At 35.8% G+C, this 22,433-nt stretch overlaps 1 protein-coding gene across 21 annotated transcripts in view; it reads left to right on the top strand.

Moving 5' to 3' along the window:
• Positions 1-22,433, top strand: part of LOC148674791 (dystrobrevin beta) — a 192,611-nt gene that overhangs the window by 75,643 nt on the left and 94,535 nt on the right. For all 21 annotated transcript variants that reach the window (XM_088625444.1, XM_088625445.1, XM_088625428.1 and 18 more), the window contains one exon: positions 5,489-5,613. In XM_088625444.1, the coding sequence (XP_088481570.1) occupies positions 5,489-5,613 (125 nt within the window). The remainder of the gene's footprint in view (positions 1-5,488; positions 5,614-22,433) is intronic.

The raw sequence follows: 22,433 nt of genomic DNA, 5'->3' as shown, positions 1-22,433 counted from the left end.
TACTGCCGTATTTCATTATTATTGACATCCTTAGCTGGATTCTGGAACCACTGTCTGCTGGGCTGTACTTGGGACAGTCAGAACCAGATTATTGGTGCAGATTGGGCATGAAGTACGGAATAGTTGGTTTGGGTTCAGGAAAGAAAAAAAGGGTATGAGAGAGCAAATTGAGCTGTTCCTGAGGGTAGGGTGGTAAGATAGTAACTACTGTAAATTTGGGCAGTGCCGGAATAAGACTGTGAGTAGTACAGGCTGTCGACTTCAATTGAGGGAGGGCTACAAATAAACACTTTTTGTTTCTGTCCTTGACACTGTAGCTCAGGCTTGCCTGTCATTTCAGTGTTATTTTAAACTGATCGATTTATGTCTCTGTGGGAAGTGGAGCACAACTTATCCCGCAGAATAACCTCCTGATAAACGTTTTTAATGTTTATGGACACAGATGTTTTATTTAAATGTTTCAGGAGGTTGGAGAGGGCAAGGAAGTCTCAAAGTGTCTACTTTAGATGTAGCTTTTATGGGTTTCTAGCCTCTAACAAAAAGTTACACTTTTTCTTTTCTGTGGATACTATGTATTTAAAAGGGGCTTCTATTTCCTTCTGTCGATCTTCAAATTTTATATTTATTTTTTTAGCTATTGCAAAACAATTGCATTAGCCTTAGATAGAATAATATGACTACACTAAAAGGATTCAAGTGAACTATTCATTTTCACATCCGTAAGGACATAACCAGGACAGTTTGTGGTACAAATCTTACATCTTGTGTAAAGAATGTTTTTCTTTGCAGGCTGGTCTTTTGTGTTTAATTAATTCTTAATTTTACATTTCTTGTGGAGATCTGGCTGTTTATCAATATATTTTTGAAAACTATATAAAACATTTAAAATGCAATGCAACTTTCATATACAATGCAAGGAATAAATGAAATGCAAATTTCAGTAAAAGAAAGTTGTAAACCTGAATTATAATTTCACTGTTTTGTTTTTTATTTCTTACAAATTAAAAATTCTCAGTGGAATACATTTCTTATATTTAAATTTATATTTTAAATTTGAAGAAATTACCAGAACAAAGACTTCATTTTTATCTGTTATCTGTACTGTAGGTCCATACCTCTGAGAACAATTTAAGGTTTTTCTATCTACTGAAACAAACATGTAGCTCCAATGGCAAAAGACTTATGAAAATATGATGGTTTTAGAAAGTGTGTGTACCAGATATAACAGTCATCTTCCTTTTAGTCGTTGAAAGCCATGTAGTTTTAGTAAAGAATGAATTTATTGACTTTAGTTTTTAGGATTGTTTTGTTGAAGAGATGCACTACTAACCTTCTGTGTTCCATAATAACATTGGAGTTAACGTGTGTCAGATTTGACAAGAAATGCTGAGCTTTTAAACAGTAAGTATTTTAATTTCAGAACATTTTTGAAGAAACCCTCTATGGATAGTATACGCATTTGAGGTTGTATGTACAGTAATTGGGCAGAAATATCCATTTCAGTCTCTTCAGTACTGCTGCAATTATTCCAGATCTCTGTCTAAATGTATTGACCAGTTCTTCCTCATTATTTAGTTTTTACTAGATTAGGCTGTATCTAGGCACAGAAGATAACACTGTGTTACAAAAAAGCACTATATTCGAGTCAAGACTAAAGATGAGTCAGCCTTTTTCTTTCTTTCTTTTGTGATAAGCATTTTTATTGCATTTTTAAACACAAAAACTATGTGAGAGCAAATATCAACACTACCATCAACAATACAGTACTGTACCAATACAGTCAGACAACTTTATCGAAAGCTAATTTAATACCGTTTAATACACATAAATATAGAACACACTCTACAGTATGTTTATTTTATATTTTAAGAATTTAGCATATTTCTAATAGCTGTGGAAATCCCTTCCCAAATTTGGATCGTTTTAGGATTTGCCTTATTAATTCTGGCAGATGTAGAGTCAGCCTTTTTCTGAGACAGAGTAAGTGGCATTTTAAAGCAATTTTCACATTGTTCAAAATTCAAGGGAGCTCTGTGGAGGAAAATGGAGAAATTTACTTGAAAATGTCACCTGCAGATGTCCTTCAACAGAAAAGCCTGGGAAGCCTGCTCTCAGCATGATTTGTGTTTTACAGCCTCAGGGTCTGCAATGCAGCCTGATTGATTGTGACAAACAAGATGTGAGTGCTGACACTTTCCCTGAACAGAAATGGCCTTCCTTCACATGCAATCCTTAGTCATCCACAGTGAAACAGATAAAATGTTAAAAACAGCTGCATTTAGACTCTGTTCTTGCATTATTCAACCCTTATTTTTTCATATCTTTTTTCTTCTAACTGATAGATCTAACAGTTCCCCATTCTTCTTACTGTCAAGTTAAGAGTTTTTATTCCAGGATTATTTTGATTATAAAGTATTTTTTTCTTAATTTTTCATTAGGGTAAAATAGAAAATAAAAAAGGGAAATGAACATGAACAATCTAGGAATATACAATAGAGTTGCCAGTTTTGGAACAGTTCTTTGCTCTTTGTCCATTTTTTTGCACTGGGCTTTTGACCAATTCTATTTGTCTGTTGTCGGATTAGTGGAGCACACTGACTGCATGTTCTCACTGTAAGCTCCAGGCGTGGATTCTGCTGGTCTCCTACATGGAGCAGATAATCAAAAAGTTTTTGTAGTGTACTGTATGTCTTACTTTCTGCATTTGTAGGATCAGTGGACTTTCTGTACTCTGCGTCTCCTGCACGGATGAATTGTCTCCCTGTCTCAGATGCATTCGGCCTGGCCCTGATATAATCAAGAAACCTGAAGCTGGTTCTGTTCAGAATGCTTTATCTTAAGGTCACTTTATGCCAGTAGCACTAAGCAGTATGGAATGACAATGCCAAGAGATCCCCTGGCTAACAGAGATAAAGCAAATTAAATATTTTGAGGACTTAATACTGTACATTAGTTTGAATATAGACCAGGAGTCATCTCTATTTTTAAGTCTGCCACCATCTTTTTTAATTCACCCCAAGTGTATTGCATGTGATATCTTACACTATATTGTTAATAAAGCATTTTACAATCAAACTGGGAAATTCAGCCCTAATAATAATTGTAATAATAATATTATTTTAGAAGATATTTGAAACATAAATGACACACAAGCCTGGGTTTTTAGTGTATTTAAAATGTTGAGGTCTACATGATAATGTCAAATTGATTTTATGTTTATATGTTTGTTTTTGATTCACATATCTTTCCTTACTGGAAATTGCCAATGTATTGATTGCAGTTCGTACTGGGGAGGGACAACCTTCATTGTTTTTTTTTCATTGTTTAATAACTTAATAAACATAAAGTTTAAAAAATATTGAGGTCTTTTAAATATATCATAGCACCCTAAGAGGCAACATTTGTTTGTCAGCTCTCCATTCCTTGAAAATGTTTTTTTTTGTATTTGGGGATTTATTTGTTTTTTATACAAAAATATCTAGTCATCAGACTTCTAATTAATGGATAATTTTTATTTATTCATCACCATTTTATTTATTCTACTCTGTACCTACGATATTGTTAAATTCATTCAACTTTCAAATTTTAAAATACTTTCTGTTTAAATGTTAATTTCTCAAAAGTGAGCATAATTATTAATTTTTCAGCTGTCCTTGTGTGTTTATATTGTGTGTGTGTATAATAAAAATCTAAATATTTAAATGTAGTTGCTAGGTGATCTGGAAGTGAGGTGAAGTTGCTGTTAAGATCTTAGAAACTCTTACAGGGACCTCTCAACAACAACAGTATGGTTCTTCCCTTTCTGTGGAGTGCTTTACAGTGGCTGGCCATAGAGTACTGTACAGATTTAACATAACAGCCACAATATAAATCTATCATCTTAACTATAAAGCAAGACTTTGATTTTTCTTGTTTTCCTATGAGTATGAAAAAAGATAAAAATGAAACATCTACATAAGTCTTTCTTGTAATCAAGGTTTTCAAACGACACGTTTTATTTTATGATTTTCTAAAAACCAACTCTGTGAGGACCAAACTAAATCCTAAAGAAAGAGGGCTACCATATGGACCCAAGACCATCATGTCTTCCTTATCCATCTGCGTGAATTATTTTCATTGTGCAGCGACTACCAAGAAATATTGGGCAGAAGTAACCAGTAAATCTACAGAATGGCTGTAAATTGTTGTCTGTTAAAATGAGCTGCAAGGGGGTAATGCTGAGTGCTGAGAGATTAAATGTATGGTGAAATCATGGTGATTGATAAGCAAACTGGTGTGAATGATTTGGCAAAAAACAAGAATGGTTTTGGTACAGATTGCAGGCATCCTTACTGCTCAGCAACACATTGACAAATTTCTTCATCTTACAGTTTTTACTTCTTCTTTAAACAATCAAGAAGTGTTGATTTTTGAGAAGGACAATCCAAGACCTCACAGTGCCAAGTTATAAAGGCACAGCTTCAAGAAAAGTATGTTGAGATGCCATCATTATGAGGTTTTTGTCCTCACTTGAATCCAGTAGAAATACTGTACAACTATGATTGACTAACCTTTTAAAGCTGAACGCAGATGCACAAGTGGGACTTCCCCAGAGACTGAAGAGGTCTATGGAAAAGTGCTTTGATTCAGTGATATGATTGTGTTAATGCTTATGGAGGTCAAACTGAAGAATCACATAATGACATTTTGCCATGTTTCATACTGCACATTCACCATTTCTTGCCCTGTATTTATGCTCACATTTTCAATGATTGTCTGTGATATCTATGTTTAAAATATTTTATTAAACCCAATAGATCTGGATGTTGAATTTATTTTGTGCATTCATATATGTACTGTATCAGTCTATAGACAATTTCACTACTACTCAGCTATGATTTTGCTAATAGTATGTCATTTTAAACTACTCCAGTAAATATGGGAAAGTAAGTCGTTTAGAACTTCTGATAACTTTTATCTCAACTTATCAAGTGTAGACACCAAAAGACAGCTGAGTTTGTGCCTGGTATTGTAACAATGATTAATTTTATAGTAACAGGAGGGAAGTCTATTCACTCTATTGCAAGGACAACTGAGTATTATATAATAAGATTGCTCTGACTGACCTTAAGGCTGAATCACCATAGTCAAAAATTCAAGCAAGGAGGCACAAGTATAATTTTATGTCTTTGAGCCTGGGGGGAAAATATATATATATATTGCTGTGCTTTTGTTTTCTATCATATCTTTTTAATGGCAGATATTGTCTGTCATTATTTATGTAAGCAAAGGTCTGAAAGTAATCCTAAAATCTCTGTTTATTAAAAGCAGAACAGTGTATACTATTCTTCCATATGGGCATGGTATACAAGGACTCCAGTAAAAAACATGTACCGTATAGGCTGTTTTGTCATTTGAATTCCAAGTTTGGTCTAAATGCAAGTACTCTACTTAACGTGTGACACTGCACAGGATAAAATGGGCACCTGTTTGTCTTTGTGTTCCCCAGAAATCTCCTGCAAAGAAGCTAAGCCATGCGATAAGCAAGTCGCTCGGATGTGTCCCCAGCCGAGAACCTCCGCATCCTGTGTTCCCTGAACACCCAGAAAAGCCGCTTGACCTGGCGCATATAGTGTAAGTACTACCTTCAAGTAAAGAGATGCTAACCGAGTCTCATGGGATACTTTAATTTTCTTACTGTGCATCTAGAGCCATGGAGTTAAGGCACAGATTATTCAAGTGTCTGCAACAACCTCCATGTCGATATAATATCTCTCCCAGCCTGAAAAAAAATATTAGCTTACAAAATATGTCAGAGTCAGAATAATCCTTTAAATCGCATGGTAAAAGCTGAATAAATCTTAAAAGAGGATGCTTGTGAATCAGACCTGTAGTAAAAACAGGTTAAAGCATTACACAAACCAAGATAAGTCCTAGAAAAAGAAAGCCTGCAGTATGTATGACTAAGGCTACTGTACCTGCTTTGAACCGCCACAAGAATCTTAACCAGGGGAAAAATATGATAACAGCTGAAAGTTGCAGATGAAGGAAATCCATCATGGGGGATTATGCTGCTAGGTGGTTTGTCTTTTGTAAATCTGTTTCTTCTGAGAGGTTTCAGAGACTCATCACTCCCTTAATGTTCCTCAAGTATTTCCTTTGGCCCTGTGTTCCACTGAACCTGAAGGAGTGATTGAGGCTGACATTGCAGTCTCCTTCATTTTATACTGTAGGTCTCCATCAAAACATGAATAAGCACAGAGAAATGGTAGAGGAAAACAATGTTAGGAGAAGACAGCTTAGGCCAGATTTAATTGAAGTCTAAAATATTAAAGAGTATTAAAATAATTAATGGAGATCACCATTTTAGTCTCAAGCTAAAGTCAGAACTGCAAAGGCAGTCTAAGGCATGAATAATAAACTTTCATAGAAGAGTCACAATGTTAATGATAGGTTTAAGAACAAAATACAAAGACCTCATGTTCTTGTGAGGATAAATACCCAAAAAAAACATCCTTGTATAAGATCTGCAATTTATTTTTTTTATTTAGCAAGTGATTTGGTTAAATGTATTGTGCTCCTCTATCCTTTTATGGTCATTAGTACTGAACACACCAGTATTTCACATAAGGAATTCTATAACAGAAGTCATTCTTAATTAGAGGGATCAAGGGAAATGTGTCCCAATCACAATTAGCGGTGCAGCTAGAGTTCAGAAAGGCATTTTAGGAACAGTTGCGTTTATGGTAGAATTTGTTCAATATAATATTTAGGGGACCAGATGAGTATTTTCACAAATCAAAGTACAGTATAAAGCTTTTGATGTGTTTATTTGGAGAAAAAAAAACTTTTGTTGTTTTAAAATTCCTCAAACAGAAAAAAAAGAAATCTGTGGACTCTGTAGTCAAGGTGAACAATTACGGTTGTGCTTCACTCACAGCCACACTCATTTTACATTCCCTCTCCCTTTCTGGTGTTCCACTGGCCTGGTGTGTGTCTGCAGTCTTGGCAAAGGCAGGCCGACTTTTCCTTCTCCAACAATTACCTCACTTTAAAGTCAAGAAGACTTTAGTCTTAGTATAAATCACACAAGTACAGTAATTAGAATGAAACACTATTTGAATTAATTAGAGATCATCTGACATCTTTTGACATCTTCACCTTTGTATCAAATATTGTTTGGTATCGTTTTTCCAAACTAAAAATTATGTTAAGGTTTTGTTTCATATGGTAGCTATTCTAGATTATGTGAGTGGAAAGAAGCGGGGTCATTGTCCTTAAGTTCCTTAAAAGCTTTTCAAAATATAAGACATTATATAAGAAATATAAGTCTATAGGGCAGTGTTATGTTTTCACAAGGAAATATATCACTCCTTTAAATGTATAACTCCTGATGTATAGTCATATATTAGAATTATATTACTGCAGAGAACAGGTAGCTTAGAAAAGCCGAAAGAATATGTTAAGTGACCGCAGATTTCATACACTTTTCAAATAAAGACAGCAACTTTCAGTGTTTTTTTATGACAACAGCTGAGTTTTGACCAAGTTGAATCCATTATTCAGTTTGAATATTTTTTAAAAAAAAGCAATTTATTACTAAATCACTTGGTGGAGCCTTTAAAAGTGAAGCAGACATTTCATGTTAATAACTGGAAGTGAGTCTCTCTGTTGCCTGTATGTATAGTACACTATGTTGTAGTGTTACTTATTTACTGTTTTTTTTTGTCATGCAAAGAATATCTCACCCATGCTCACAATAAAAAATGCTGCTGCCATTTGACATTAAGGAGAGAGGCTTAGTATCTGCATTATGAAAATAAATGATTGGGATGTTTCCTTTTAGGCTTCTTGAGCTCAGTATAAGTGCTAGTGTGCATATTCAGATTATTTCTACCTCCTGAGTTAGAAATTTGCCTATATACCTACAGTATATAAATTTATTCACCTATTTAGAAAAGTATGCCTGCATTAATATAATGTAACATTGTTATTTTTTTAAAACTCTTAAAATGTAGGGTTTTCAATAATTTCAGAATTTGTACAACAGTCTCAATTTAGGAATCTAGTGGGAATAGGAACTATGGTTTAAGTAACAATCCTGGAGATTTTCAGCACAATCTTCCAACTCAGTATTAGTGTTAGGCCTTACACTATACAGAATTTCAGCACTTTGAGGTGAGCTGAAGGCACACTGAGCATATTTCACTTGCATGTCACTTTAAAAAAAGAGCAAAAATGAATTCTGTGTGCTTTCATTTAACTTTTCTGACATATACTGTACTTGTCAAGATTTTAGCGCTGATAGTCCCACAGTGACAACATGTGGGTTAATGTCCATTAGAGGAGTGATTCAGATCTAACTGAGCTCGCTGTAAACCTGAAAATTCCTAGCAGCTCCCAGTTGTAGAGATCATTGTGCTCCTCCCTATGGGGAACTCCAGACACAGTCAGTTAATATCACACTTCAGATACTGTATCTGGGCTGAAGGGCACGGCTTGCACTCTGATCAATTTCTGTTTCTTCAGAAAACACCCTGTGGGACAAGTGTGGCTTTGTCCCTTCCTGGATTCAAGCATGCCTTCTTTCAGACATCTCTGGATCCAGCACCACACAACCCCACTCCCCAGGCCGATCAGATTGCCAACACACCAACAGGCCAGGCTGTCCATGTTCTAAGGGTGTGAAGTCACCTTCTATATATAGGCTCAGTACAGACTGAGCCCTGTTATATTCTCCATCTCTAAACTCTTCCTCCTCCTGCAGCACCATTTCTGCATGAACCTCAGTGACTGATAAGCATCAGACTTGGTGATCAGGGCCATAACACCAGTGTAACTTATCCAGCTCTGATCATAAGTGCTCACCTGCAACTTTAGCTTCAGAGCCACAAAGCACCACTTCCCAGATAGCAGAGATATCCTTCAGTCTCCTTTTTGCTATGGCAAAAGGCAGGCCTCCCGTTTCTCATGAGTTTGATGCTGTTCATGTTCCAAAGATTGACACCACCTTTTGTAACATAATACTTAAAATTCAATAAAATGAATAAACCCTGCAAACATTCGCCTCTTACCACTGTATAGCTGTCTGTCTGTGTCATCATATCTTCTCTCTCCTGTTGCTATTTGGAGGAAGAGCTGTGTGCTGATGTGAGTCTAATCAAAGGTTCTGATCGACTGCCTTTTGCTGCAATTTATCATTTTCTGCTCACAGGTGCACAGTATTTGAGAGCAGGAAACCTGCTGTCTGATTTAAAGAAACATTATGGGAATTGTAGGCCATTGTGGTTGTGGTGTGATCCCCAAGTGACAGTAGTTAAAGTTCCCTACATAAATGAGTCACAACCACAATGATATGTCCTAAGACAGGGGTGTCCAATCCTGATTCTGGAGGGTTTCAAGGTTGGTTTTTAAAGCAGCAGTATCTGTAGTGCTGGGGGTAGCTGATATACAGTAGTGTCCCAGTTAAGCCAGAAACCAGCTGTTTCTTTTAGTTAAGAGCTGAATAGGAATGAAAACCCACACACTGGCCTTCCAGGATGAGGATTGGACATTCTGCTCCAATGACAGCAGTCACTACTGATTTCTGTTAAGCTGTGAGTAAAATAACACTTTAGGTAATTAATTATACAGCAAAAGAAGAGGAAATAGTTCTTATTGTTTGGGGGGAAACATAAGATATTTGAACTTTGATCAAAGTAACTGTTTAGGACAACAGATGAAACAAGTTAAAAACCACTACGAAATGCCTCCAACAGTCTAAATTTGTAAATTATATTAATGTTTTGCTGTAGTCAGATTTGTTATTGATATATGAACCTTTTTGTTAGACCACAGAAAAACAATTAAATAATGTAAACAAAAGAAATAGAGTTTTTCCAGAATTATCCTACTTTTTAGTTTAACTATAGAATCCAAAATAGATTAAGTGACATCAGTGTCATTACGTACTGAAGGACACTAGTAGTACTAGTATACAAAAATGTTGAGTGTCTTGAGGTATCGTTATTTAATGAATTACTATACGTAAAAATAATAAGTAAAAAATACACTGCATAAGCACCCATAGGTAGGGGAAGGCCTGCAGAGTTACACACATTGAAAAGAGAGCCTTGATCGACAGGTCTGGAAAGCGCGTGGGTTGTAGGCAGCACTTGTTGAGATACCGTAGCTGCTGTTTGTAAAAATCACAGTTTGGAAGTTACAATAGAACAATGAAAGAAAAGTGTTGAGACAGTACTGTATTCCTGAGGGTGCAATCAGAGGCTGGAAGGAAACAAAACCAAATTAAATGGAGTGCCTAGGCAGAATTCCCATACTTGATGTAATGTTTTGAGCTGATTTTCACTTTTACGATTTTTTAGTGTGTGTGTGAGCAAACGGGAAAGTGGTGGTTCTGACACCTTTGGTTTTTCTCTCTTGTAATTAGGCAGTAACTTTCAGGTTTTAAGTGGATCCATCACTTCCAAAACTGTTGGTACTTGACATCCACCTACAGTGCTTGCATCATATCATGTTATTGAGCATGTCTTGCCATGAAAGACAGCATTATCACAAGGATGGTTACAAAGGAGAGGATGTCATTCAACCCCTCTAGCCCCTTAGTTGTTAGAAACTTACTGATTCAAGGATCTCATTCCTTGAAGGAGTCCTCCAGAGATCAGCTGGATGTTTCGAAGTATCGGCTTCAACTTCATGGCGGGGTAACTTCTATATTCCTGCAGCCCTTTGGTTAAAGAGGAATCCTTCTGTTACTTGTTTTAAGTGCACATCCACAGAGCTTCTGCCTCTGGCTCGTGTTTGGCTATTCATTTTGAACAAGTGCACTGCTTTTATGAATCTGGTTTAGCCTTTGAGGATTTCGAATATGTGTATCGGCTTCCTTTGCGGTTGTCTCTGTTCGAGACTAAAAAGGTTAAGCTTTTTCGTCATTGCATTCAACTAAGCACATAGCTGCTCTTCTCTGGACTAATTTTTTGTAATATGTTGCTTGCCTTTTTTACTGCTTTTACAAATTCATATGGAGTTTCTTCTAGGTCAATGTTTCACATTTTGTATTTATAGTTTGTTTAACTGCCTACATACAAAATCCTGTATTTGTTAGTTACAGATGCAGCCATTCAAAGTGCGCGGTACAGACACGTACCGGAGGTAACTGGATACGGCGTCGCGCATCGTGACGCAAGATAACGCGGGGTACCGCGGTACGTGATTGATTGACCGACAGGGGCACTCGTGGTCCGTTGGTCTGTCGTAGAAAGATTTACAGTAAACGTCTTTACTGTGCCCGTTGTAGTATTGAATATTCATATGGAATTTTACCACTGAAGGGAAATCTTAGTAACTGAGCATAAAAAGAATAGGAGCATACTGCAACGCGTGTGAAGGCCATAAACGATATTAATTTTGGAACATAAACATACAGTATATGGCTGGTCTCGGTACTTTAAAGAAAACATACACGAAACATGGTTTCATTATGACCAGTATCGGTCTTGAGATATTTTTTACTTGATTTACAGTATTTGAGAGGTATGTCTTGACACTGATACTACGTAAATACTGCTCACGTATATGTTTCTAGGTTTATATTATGCATTTCATACGGTCAAATTACTTTTGAGCAACTGATAAGAAGTGCGAAACGGTATGCCCAGGGCGTTTTAGTTTTAGTTTTGTTTTAATGCAGTGCAGTGGATTGATTAGAGATATCAAGTACATACAAGTCATTTTTTAAATGTTGTAGTTCGTCTTGTAAAAATGTTACGAGTACATCATCTGTCAACAATTACACAGGTTCTGTTTCCATATTGCGGATTTTGGTTACGTAATATTATTTTCTAATTTCACGTTGTGAATAAATGATTTGGGCAAACAGAGCCGCAAAGAAGTACATTATGGGTTGTTGTTTTTTTTTGCAGTTTTATCTAGAACAAGCAATGCTTAAACCTTTGTCTGATTCTTGTGAAACTATCCAAATGACAGTTACCTAGGAGTTGACTTCAGTGATGTCACTGATGGGATGTTTCTAAAAATCCATCCACTGTAAAACGTCTTCTCCACTTGTCCTGCATATGTATTCGCTAATGAAGCTGTGTGTTCTGAGCCTGGTTCTCTACATTTCTGTATGAACCAGCTTAGAGGGCTAAAGACAGCTTGTGTTTAAATTGAGTGTAAGGTAATTTATGCTTCTAAAGTCATGGTCAGCATTTTTTATTGTACTGTGCTGTAAACTTGTTCTGTGCCTAATTACATTATTTTATAGCTTTATCGAATCTGTACATTGTCTGTCGATAATGTTTCTGTAGTGCTTTTTCAGCCCTCAGCATGTGACTGCGCCGGTGGCGCTGTGGGTTAGGTTCCTGACTTCCATGTCACATGGTCTGTGATCGAATCCCATGGAACTATGACTTTATTTTTTAACAAACATTTCTTTGAAAAAATAAAGCGTTTCCCTTGGTCAGAGATTAAATAAAACCTCACTCGCACCCAACAAATTTATATTTCTAAATATCACAACATGATCGAATTTAAGTCTTTTTAATAACAATGAATACTCACCTATGCGTTACAAAATAAACATTTATATTGATTTGAATCGCGTAAATGCGTGTTTAAATATATGTGTTTAAAGGCGATATACTGTATAAAAGCGCTGATTCTTATGGAATGTGTTCCGCCGGGGATTCAAAAAAATTATTATTTTTTTAATCGCGTATCTAAGGAAAATTGCAGTATAACTTTGTTCATGCACATCATTATACTGTATCTCATTTTGTATTTCTATTTAAAAAAATCGTTTGCCCAGCCACTATTGTTGTTATTGTTTTTATCCTGTAGCGCTTTGAGGAGCACAGCTTTCTCACCACTTAGATTACTTTTTGACACCATCCTTACACAAAGCAGAAACTGATTGTATTTTCCGACGACATACAAGTGCAAAGATTACAGATTTTAATCGTCTTTTTTCTGAACCAGGGAAAATATGATCATGTTTCTCTATAACAATAATAAAAAACTTTATTTTACATATCACCTTTAAAAGTGGCATCTCAAAACAATACAGTAGATGTAAACCACAGGTTACAAAGTAAATACCCAGACAAACGCAAACGCGTTTTTAATAAAATGCTTTCATTCATTCAACAGAGAGAGAGTGTAAAACCTGGGTGTAACAGCTGTTCCTTTTTCTGATCACTCGCTCTCTGGATAAACGTCTCGCCTGTCCAGTTCTTTGTTTTCCTAATTTGCCGATTATGCCTGCTGCGATCCACTCCTACCCTCACACCTAAAGAAGACTATTTTAAATTTCTTTGCGCATCCTTAAGGTGATATCACATAAAGGTGATATGTAAAATAATGTTTTTTTATTGTTGTTATAGAGAAACATGATCAGATTTTCCCCGGTTCAGAAAAAAAGATCTAAAGTGTACTAGTTAAGGAAAATAAATCTTAACGGGGAGAAAGCTATGCTGAAAGTTTAAGATACTTAGAAGACAAAGATATCAATTTATTTTAGTCAAAATTTTATATATCACCTTTAAAAGTGGAATCTCAAAGCAAAGTAAATACCCAACACTGATTGTACCCAATGGTCATGCTAATAAAACACCTTGAATTGAATTGAATTGAGGGAGAGAGGGGGGAGGGCGAGCGAGATAACCAGGACGCAAGGCAAATAAGATACACTCCACAGACATTCACAACAGCAACATATGAAACGTTTGCACATATAGTTAAGTTATTACTTGGTTTTCAAAGTGCAATGAAATACAATATTGTTGTTGCTGTTCTTGTTGTTTTTATCCTGTAAAGCGTTTTGAGAAGCCACCTTTAAAGGCGATATATACTGTAAAAGCGCTGATTCTTATGGAATGTGTTCCGCCGGGGATTCAAATTTTTTATTTTTTTTTTAAATCACGTATCTAAGGAAATCTCAGTATAACTTTGTTCATGAACAAACAGTGGCATGTTACATTATTATTAGTTTTTTTGTTAACAAGGCTCGCCAGCTAATGTGAATCGAAACCTGTCTTTCTAGCTTTTAAAGTCGTGCGATGTGTAAGCCACAATTCAAATAGAGAAAAAAGTGCTGACTGACAAGATTAAAGATGTGGCTGTCAATGTTGGATTAAAAAAAACACATTGCCCGACGTTTGTTGCATTGCTTGAAAAATAACTTTATTTCGAGAAACTGGATAAGTAATTCAAGTGTTTTTTTTAACTTCCTGAAAAACAACTAATAATTTAACTATATGTGCAAACGTTTTATGATATGTCGCTGTTGTGAATGTCTGTGGACATGTGCTGGCTGGACAGGAGGCTCTACTGTACACAGAGAGGGGCGGGAGGAGGGGACAATCCGATACATACTCTTAGAGTTTGATTAATAGGGAATATAATACAAAAATATAGTACTAAAAATAAGATACACTCTACAGACATTCACAACGGTGACTGTCAGAAGATAGGACACAGTGGCTCAGGCACCTGCTGAATGGAAAAGGGGCACTTTAATGTTCTGTATGGCTAATACTAAAGCCAATACTAATATTCAATACTTTAATATTCTTTTCTGTATGTTTAACAATAGTGGGTACTGGCCTAATTTGTCCCTGCTCCCGTTGTTAGGTGTTAATGTGTTGTTAAGTGTGAATTTGTACCTGTTTCCCTGAGGTCTGGCTTTTTTTCTGGAAAACCATAACTCTGGTCTTGTCCAGATTGACTGTCGGCGCCCGGGTCTGACAGTGCTGCTCCAGCAGCTGCAAAGAGCAGGAACTCGATTTCCATAATTAATGCAGATCAGTAAATCAAGGGACAAAACAACTATTGCGCCCGGGTCCTCAATGGGCTTTGACGTGCTAATGCGCTGGTTTAACAGTCCGGGTGTGGCAAGCCTCTAATGTTTAACCTTTAACTGTTTTTCCATCTACTGTATTGCTTTGAGATGCCACTTTTAAAGGTGATATGTAAAATAAAGTTTTTTATTATTGTTATAGAGAAACATGATCAGATTTTCCCTGGTTCAGAAAAAAAGAGCTAAAGTGCTACACCTAACTTTCTTAATTCGATGTATTTAAAGCAGTGAACTACTGTAGGTGTAACATAACATTCAGAAATACAATCGAGAATAGTTTTGTAACCTTACCAGGTTACCATCTGTAACCTTGACTAGTTTACTAAATACAGTATACCAGAATCTAGATTATTGAAATAAACTGTTAAAAGAAGTGGTTCTAGTACAGATCCCTGTGGTACTCCTCTAATTACCCCCAGTTTGATCATTTACCTCTTATCTTTACTCTGTTTCCTATTTACGCACACGTTTCCTTCTCTAATCAAGCACTTCTTTCAGGAATCTCCAATAGAAGGTAAACTTATCAAAAGCCTTCTAAAAATCTAAATAATACTACTCTTTGTGTGTCCATTATTGTTTTGTTTGTTCAAGGACCTCTAACAAGTCAGTTAAGCGAGACCTATCTTTTCTAAAACCATGTTGACAGTCCTCTAGTTTAGTTCTAATAGTTGTTTCCATTACCGTACATGTAATAATTAAAGATAGACTTAAATCACAAGTTTTGTCACCCTTATTATGGGTGGGCACTACATTAGCTGTTCTCCAACTCTGCAGTCTGTGGGTATGTGTTTTTTGTCCTTTTTTTTTACTTTTTTAATGAACGCCTCCACTTTCTTTGTGTTACTATTTGGACCGAGCATTGCTGGGCTACCCACAAGTGTTTTAACAAGCCATCATTTTCTTTCATTCCGAACTGTCAGGGTGTGCAGTGAAACCCTACAGTAGTTGTGAAATGGAACTTTGTAATGACCTCCCCTTGGTATTAGATCCGCATGGCCTTGTTTCATTTGAAAGCTGGCCAGACTGACATTAATGTGTTTAATGGCCAGTGGCTCAGGCTTGGTGAGCAAATATTGTCATTTTTCATTAAAATGCCAGGTTCATAAATTTTAAGAATGAAACTCCAACATACGCCACCTGCATGCTGAGAAAAAACATAGCAATGCACTTATTGTCAAAGAAGATGTGATGCAATTGATTCAGGATTAAACAGAATCCTCTGCATTGTTTTAATACAGTGTTTAGAGCAGGTTATTTCTGTTTCTATCACATTCCTATTTTTGTGAGCAGGGGTGTAACCCTGGTGTTCTGGCCAAATTTACCATTGGCCCTTACCAATCATGGTTGATGAGTGTTCTGATGCACTATGGCTGCCGTTGCATCATCCAGGTGGGGCTGCACACTGGTGATAGTGGTGGAGGGGAGTCCTCATTACCTGTAAAGCACTTTGAGAGGTGTGTCCATAAAAGCGCTATATAAGTGTAAGCAATTATTAGCAATTAATTATTATGTGAAATTATCAAGACGAAAGGATGTGGATTCATTTTTTCCAGTTACAGTATGATCACTAAGAAAAGTGTTATTTGAAAAAACTCAGTGCCTGATATCTTCACAATTCTTAGTATACCTTTTATGTCTCCATACACACATGACTGTGTGTACAACAAATATTGTGTTCTGTACATTGTGTGCAAATGCAATATGCAAACAAAGCGATTAAATTGAAATTTTTCAATCATTTTATTAAGCATGTGCCTAATTTTACAGTTTCACAATATTTCATGATATGATAATTGTTGATGATGGAAGTACAACAGATGTGAAGGAAAGCAAATATACTTATAAAATGTATCTATGGGGTGAATAGCACAAGCTTATTGTACACTTCTTATGAACAAATGTAAAAGTGTATCGATGGAAAAGCATAGATATATGTTAACACATTTTCCAAAATAGGTTCTCAAAAGAATATAATTGGTTGCCATATTTCACACGTCAACAGGCATGAATTCGTTAATCTGTACCAGATGCTCTTTCAAAGCTAAATGGCTTTTCATTACTCTTGGCATTTTGACAGCATTGCAATTTTCTGAGGCAATGATTTTTTTTCCACCGAAGATTTAAAAACCTGAAATATTCCTTTTAGAAGGCCTTTAAAGCTATAGTTTTAAAGGTGTTTTGGATGGATATTGATATCCTCTCCATTGTAGAAGAGTCTGAAACTAAACTGCTGAACATTTCTGTGCTGTTCTTTTGAGATCTTTCTGTGTGTTTCTGTCTGTTGTGTCTGCTACCATTCTTCTTCCGTAGCACAGCTTGACAGCCCACGGATGTGCTCTGCCCTGGGATCACTAAGGGCTTTCTCCTCATTGAAGTTGTCTCCTACAGTATGTACTGTATTTTACACCTTTGAGAGATCATATCATCATGGTGTTTCCCCAAGCAGAGTGGTTCTGTCAGTCTTCTTTACAGTCAAAGGAAGTACATGTTTTAGATTTTTGACAGTTCTTTGTCTTTGTATTCCCTTTAGGCAGGACAGCTACTTCATTTTAAAGAACTACAGGACAGTTTGTGTTTGCTTTTTTGTACTTTTAAAAAAACCTACATAAAGTAGCACCCCCATACACACATGTTTTACCCTAGGCTTGCTGTAGAGAAGGTTAGGCTACCTGTCTTATCAATGCTTTTCTATACAGTCTGAATTGGTGGGCTTGTACATCTCAGAGTAACTGCTTGACTAAATATTCTATATAATTTTTCTAGAAAAATGCAAAGCCTTCTCTCTATGAGACGCAAAATTTATTACGATTACCAAATATTGAGTATTGAAGGACAGGGTGTTCCCCTTAAAATCCACTCTTGCATGTTAACCCAGGAGAAAAATTATCGAGAAATGATATCCCCTGAATTTGTCTGGAGAATAATGGGGTTGAAAATTTTTTACATTCACTGGCATGTAAACCTGTAGACAATTTACACAAAAATCTTAAACTTCATTAGTTTTATGTGATAGTAATGTGGATTATTGCAACTTTATTTTAATATTTTGCTGCTTTCCATCCATTTGCTTCTTTTTATAGATATACAGTATAAAAGTGGTTGATGGACTGAAAAGGCTGCAGGCAGTTCTTTCAGAGTTTTTACCCAGTGTTCTGTTTCATTAACATCAAATTGAAATCGTTGAAAAAAACAATAAAGAATAAAAAGCTTTTTTTTATTCTAAGCAAGATGTAGTATAATGCTTATGTGTGCTGTAAACACTTGGGGTTTATTTGTTTTTAATTTTTGGAAATGGAGAAATGTCAAGAGAATAGAATATACTGTATAATTTCTCTTCTTCTTTGTTAACCTTTATTTTTTATTTCAGTCAAAACAACCTTACAAATCAAGCTTAATAGGCCACAATTTAACAGTGTTCATCATCACAGAAGAAAGTGCGTCTGCATTCAAAGTTAAGTTTACAAGAGAAGTAAGGGTAGGTACTGATTTAAGAGGTAAACCCCCAGTTTGCAGGAGATGAAGATACTGTGCATATCTGATCATTTTATTAAGTGAAGTGAGCAGTAGACTATAACCAGTAGGTCACTTTAATAGGGCTTACAAGTGTACATAGACAGGTACCTCTAGGTCTGTCAAGGCAGCTAAATGCAATTGGAAAATGCATTGGAAAATATATTTGGTCCTGTAAGATAAGATCACAAATCCATGTCATATTTTGTATTTTACAGGCTAGTACAGTAAATATCAGCAGAGCTCTATCAACCTTGCACAAATTCCATAATAGATTGTAGGTAGGGGGGATGCAAGTTTCTAAGCATATTTGCTGTGTATATTGGGGTACTGTAAGAAAAAGCTATTTAGATTGTATTCAGTTTTTAAAAATGTAAGAAAACATTGTAAGACTACACATTTTCAAACTATTACAAAATGTAATCAAGTGCAATCTACACTTTCCGCGATTAAGTAAAATAGTCAATTGTTATAAAAATTATCTGCTGTATGTGGATTCTTAATCATATTATTTTTTCATCAATAAATGTGAAAATGTGATGACAAGCATTCTTTACCACTGAGGATGTTGCATGTTGCTGAGATCTCATTTTGTTAAGATGTGTTTGCTAATTGGATATAGGCAGATATTTCTGTTTTAAAAATGTACATGACAATCAATTACTGTACTGTATATAGTATGTTAATTACAACAATCAGGGAGATGTAATATAGACTGAATTAAATTTAAACTGTTGTACCGTTCTACGAATATACCGTAATAGTAAAGTTAAGAAAGGTATTGTGCTTCAGTGATTCAATATTGTGTGCTTTTAAATGCTTTTTTTATTACAGTTTTAACTGTATGAAAAGCAGGAAGAAAATATTAACTCCTTCTGAGCCGACATTATTAAGCAATAAATCTCTCTGACCATACTGTAACTCTACATTCATGAAATGTTTTTAATTTGTTTTTGGTGAGCCACCTCTGGGGTCAGCATCTTCTGTCCCCGTAAATCTGATATTTTCTACTTGACGAACCACAAGTGGTAATGGTGATGGATAACAATTACTCAACAGCTGCAAATTAATTTCCCTCTAGTCACAAAGATTGTGTACTACCCATATATTTTACAGCAGCATCTATTTTTACTCCTCTTATGTCCTCCCTATTTCACATCCAATTTTCTCATACAGTATATTGCATTTTATTAATGTCTGACATAAAAGACCTAACCAGCACACCATTCAAAAAGAGTTTTGTTTGGGTAGAGAAATACTTAAGGCTAAATGTTTTTGTTAAAAAATGTGCTTGTTTTCCTCCAGTAATGGTATGGTTTAATAAGCCTGAAAATGATAAGAAATCAGTAAATCAGAAATCAGTTTATGTCAAGCACAGACTACTTTATCTCTGTACTAGCATTAAAAATAGTAAATTAAGGAAACATGCAGGAAAATGAAGGAAAGTACAGGCAAGAGTATTTAAATACTTGTGATTTCCATAATGTCGTCTATATAATGTATAAATAGTTTAATGAAATTATTTCCCCTTTTGCCAATGTGGAATGGGTACTTTACCATCTGCATACAAATGTCTCTGAAAACTGGGCATTTAGTCTTAGCATCTGTTCCATTTAGGTCCGTCACAGGGATCTAATGCTGAATAAAGTAGGAGCAGCACAATACACAGATGTATGTTTAATATGTTAGAAGACAAAACGGAGGAGGCTGTTTGATGTTATATTAAGGATATGTCTGAGTAAACATTTTTGTTCTCTCAACTTGTCATTTCTGATGTTTATGCAAATACTCCCAGTAAAACAGTTCCATTTACTGTAGGTGTCCCTCCCAAAACACTAATGTGAAGTATTTATAGAACAGCCAGGAGTAGGAAGTGTTGTCAGTGAAGAGCTTGAAGCAGCTGCTTGATTGTGAAGCTACACACAACACTACACAACACAAGAAGTTGCTAGTAATCTCTCCCTTCAGTGAAACGCGGCTCACAATGCTTTCGATTTTTTAACTGGTTAACTGAGGTGTCAAAACCAGCAAAGGATTGTACTTAATCCTATTATGTATTCAGCAAGGACACTTTGAAACCCATTGTGTACAGGCCTTCCAAGTGTGTAAAGTGGACTCAGGTTCTTTGTGTTTCACCTTTGACATTACTAACAAAACATAATTTGGAAATTGTTCACCAACATAAGACAATCGCATCCTGGAGACACTTGCTGCTGTTTGCTGTTACAGAGTATGATGGTAAAATGTGCCTCAGGCCATAGAAATTACATTCAGATGATATATAATGTTTATTGAAAGAGATTTAACATCTCTTAATTATGAGTTGGCTTCAGGTATTTGATTCTACAATATTTACTTCCCATATGAATGATTGCTAAATAATTCTGGTGTTAGATACTGCTTTAAATAATTGAACATTTTCCAATGCACCTTCTGATGGGTTTATAGATGAGCAACATTTTTGTTATTTTATATATCATGTTGTTCGTCAGGCTTAGCCCAATGGAGAAAGAATATGCATAAAGAAATAGATTGATTTGACATCCCTTTTCCTGGTAAATTGAACTTTATTTCTGTTATACAGTATGTTGTTATTATAATGTTACCTGTTCTTCCCTTAATGTGCTATTGACAACCACAACCATTTTCGAGACACAAAATACATGTGATAGATAGATAGATAGATACTTTATTGATCCCGTGAGGGAAATTGCAGTGCAACAGCAGCTTAACACACACAACACAGCCACAGTGTAACGAATTATATACTAATAGTACAATACATACAATACAATACAAGAGTTACTCACAGTCCGGACACACAAGAGGAAACTAGAACAGAACAGTACACAGAAAATCGTATCACACGTATGAATATAAATATAGATGTAACCATAGATATAAATATAAATATAAATGTATTGCACAGGTCCCTGGCATATATTGCACAAAAGTGGTTGTAAACGGGAAAAAGAAAAAGAAAGAGAACAGATGTAGCAGTATATGTGTATATGCGTTTAGTCCAGAAACAGGTCACTGTCGCTGTTGCCTCTGCCAAGACGCAAGGTGGATGCGTTGTACAGTCTTATGGCAGACGGCAAGAATGACCTCCTGTAGCGCTCCCTGTCGCACCGTGGATGAATCAGTCTATTGCTGAACGTGCTCTTCATTCCTGCAAGCCTGTCATAGAGGGGATGGGAGAAGTTGTCCATGATGGCCTCCAGTTTGGACATCATTCTCCTCTCAGCCACTACCTCCAAGGGGTCCAGGTCAGACCCAATGACAGAGCTCGCTGATGCATAATGAAATGCCATTTGAGAAAACTACCAAGCTTTTGCAAGTCATTGGAAATTGTCATATGGTAAATGGAGACGTGTTAAAGTCAGTAAAGCTCATTTTACTTTATGTCAAATGTTTTCAGAAGTAACAGCAATAGCAAGAAATGCACTAAAATGCACACTAGTAGATTATCTATCTGTTATATACAGTGCATGTGTGTTCATAAAGCGATTATGAGAACAACCAGATCTAACTTGTATACAGACAAAACTGTTTTGGAGGCTGATCTGAGTACCTGTTTAAATTGTGTAAGGTATGAAAAAGAGAGTGGAAACGCTTTAATCATTATAATTGCATTGACGTTGAGGTTCTCTTTCCTGATAAATTTCCAGTGAACTTACTTCCTCCAAGTGAAGATTTTTTACGGAATGAGAATGACATTATCATGACAGAACGATTTTGAATGTTTCCTGCCTCTGTAATGATACTAAAGGCACAACTTTATTACTGATAATAATTCATTTACGTCACAGCTAAAATGGATTTCCACAAAACCCCTCAGGGTACAGCTGCTTTAAAGCTGATCTTATACAAACCTTGCTTGTTTAAAAACCAAAGCCTTTCTGACATTAATAAAATACTGTTTTGTGTGTTTTTCATCACAATCTAAAATTACAGATACTAGTTGCTACAGGATACCTTGTCATTCTTATGCAGAAGTCAAGATATTATATTTTATTTTTATAGATATCACTTTCCAGTTAACACCAGTTCTACTTTCAATAATGCATTCTTACTCTAACCGATT

This window comes from Lepisosteus platostomus, chromosome 3 (assembly GCF_059453375.1).
Source record: "Lepisosteus platostomus isolate fLepPlt1 chromosome 3, fLepPlt1.hap1, whole genome shotgun sequence".
NCBI lineage: Eukaryota > Metazoa > Chordata > Actinopteri > Semionotiformes > Lepisosteidae > Lepisosteus > Lepisosteus platostomus.
The sequence above is the reverse complement of the archived record's forward strand: the minus strand, read 5'-3'. Positions and strand labels throughout refer to the sequence as shown.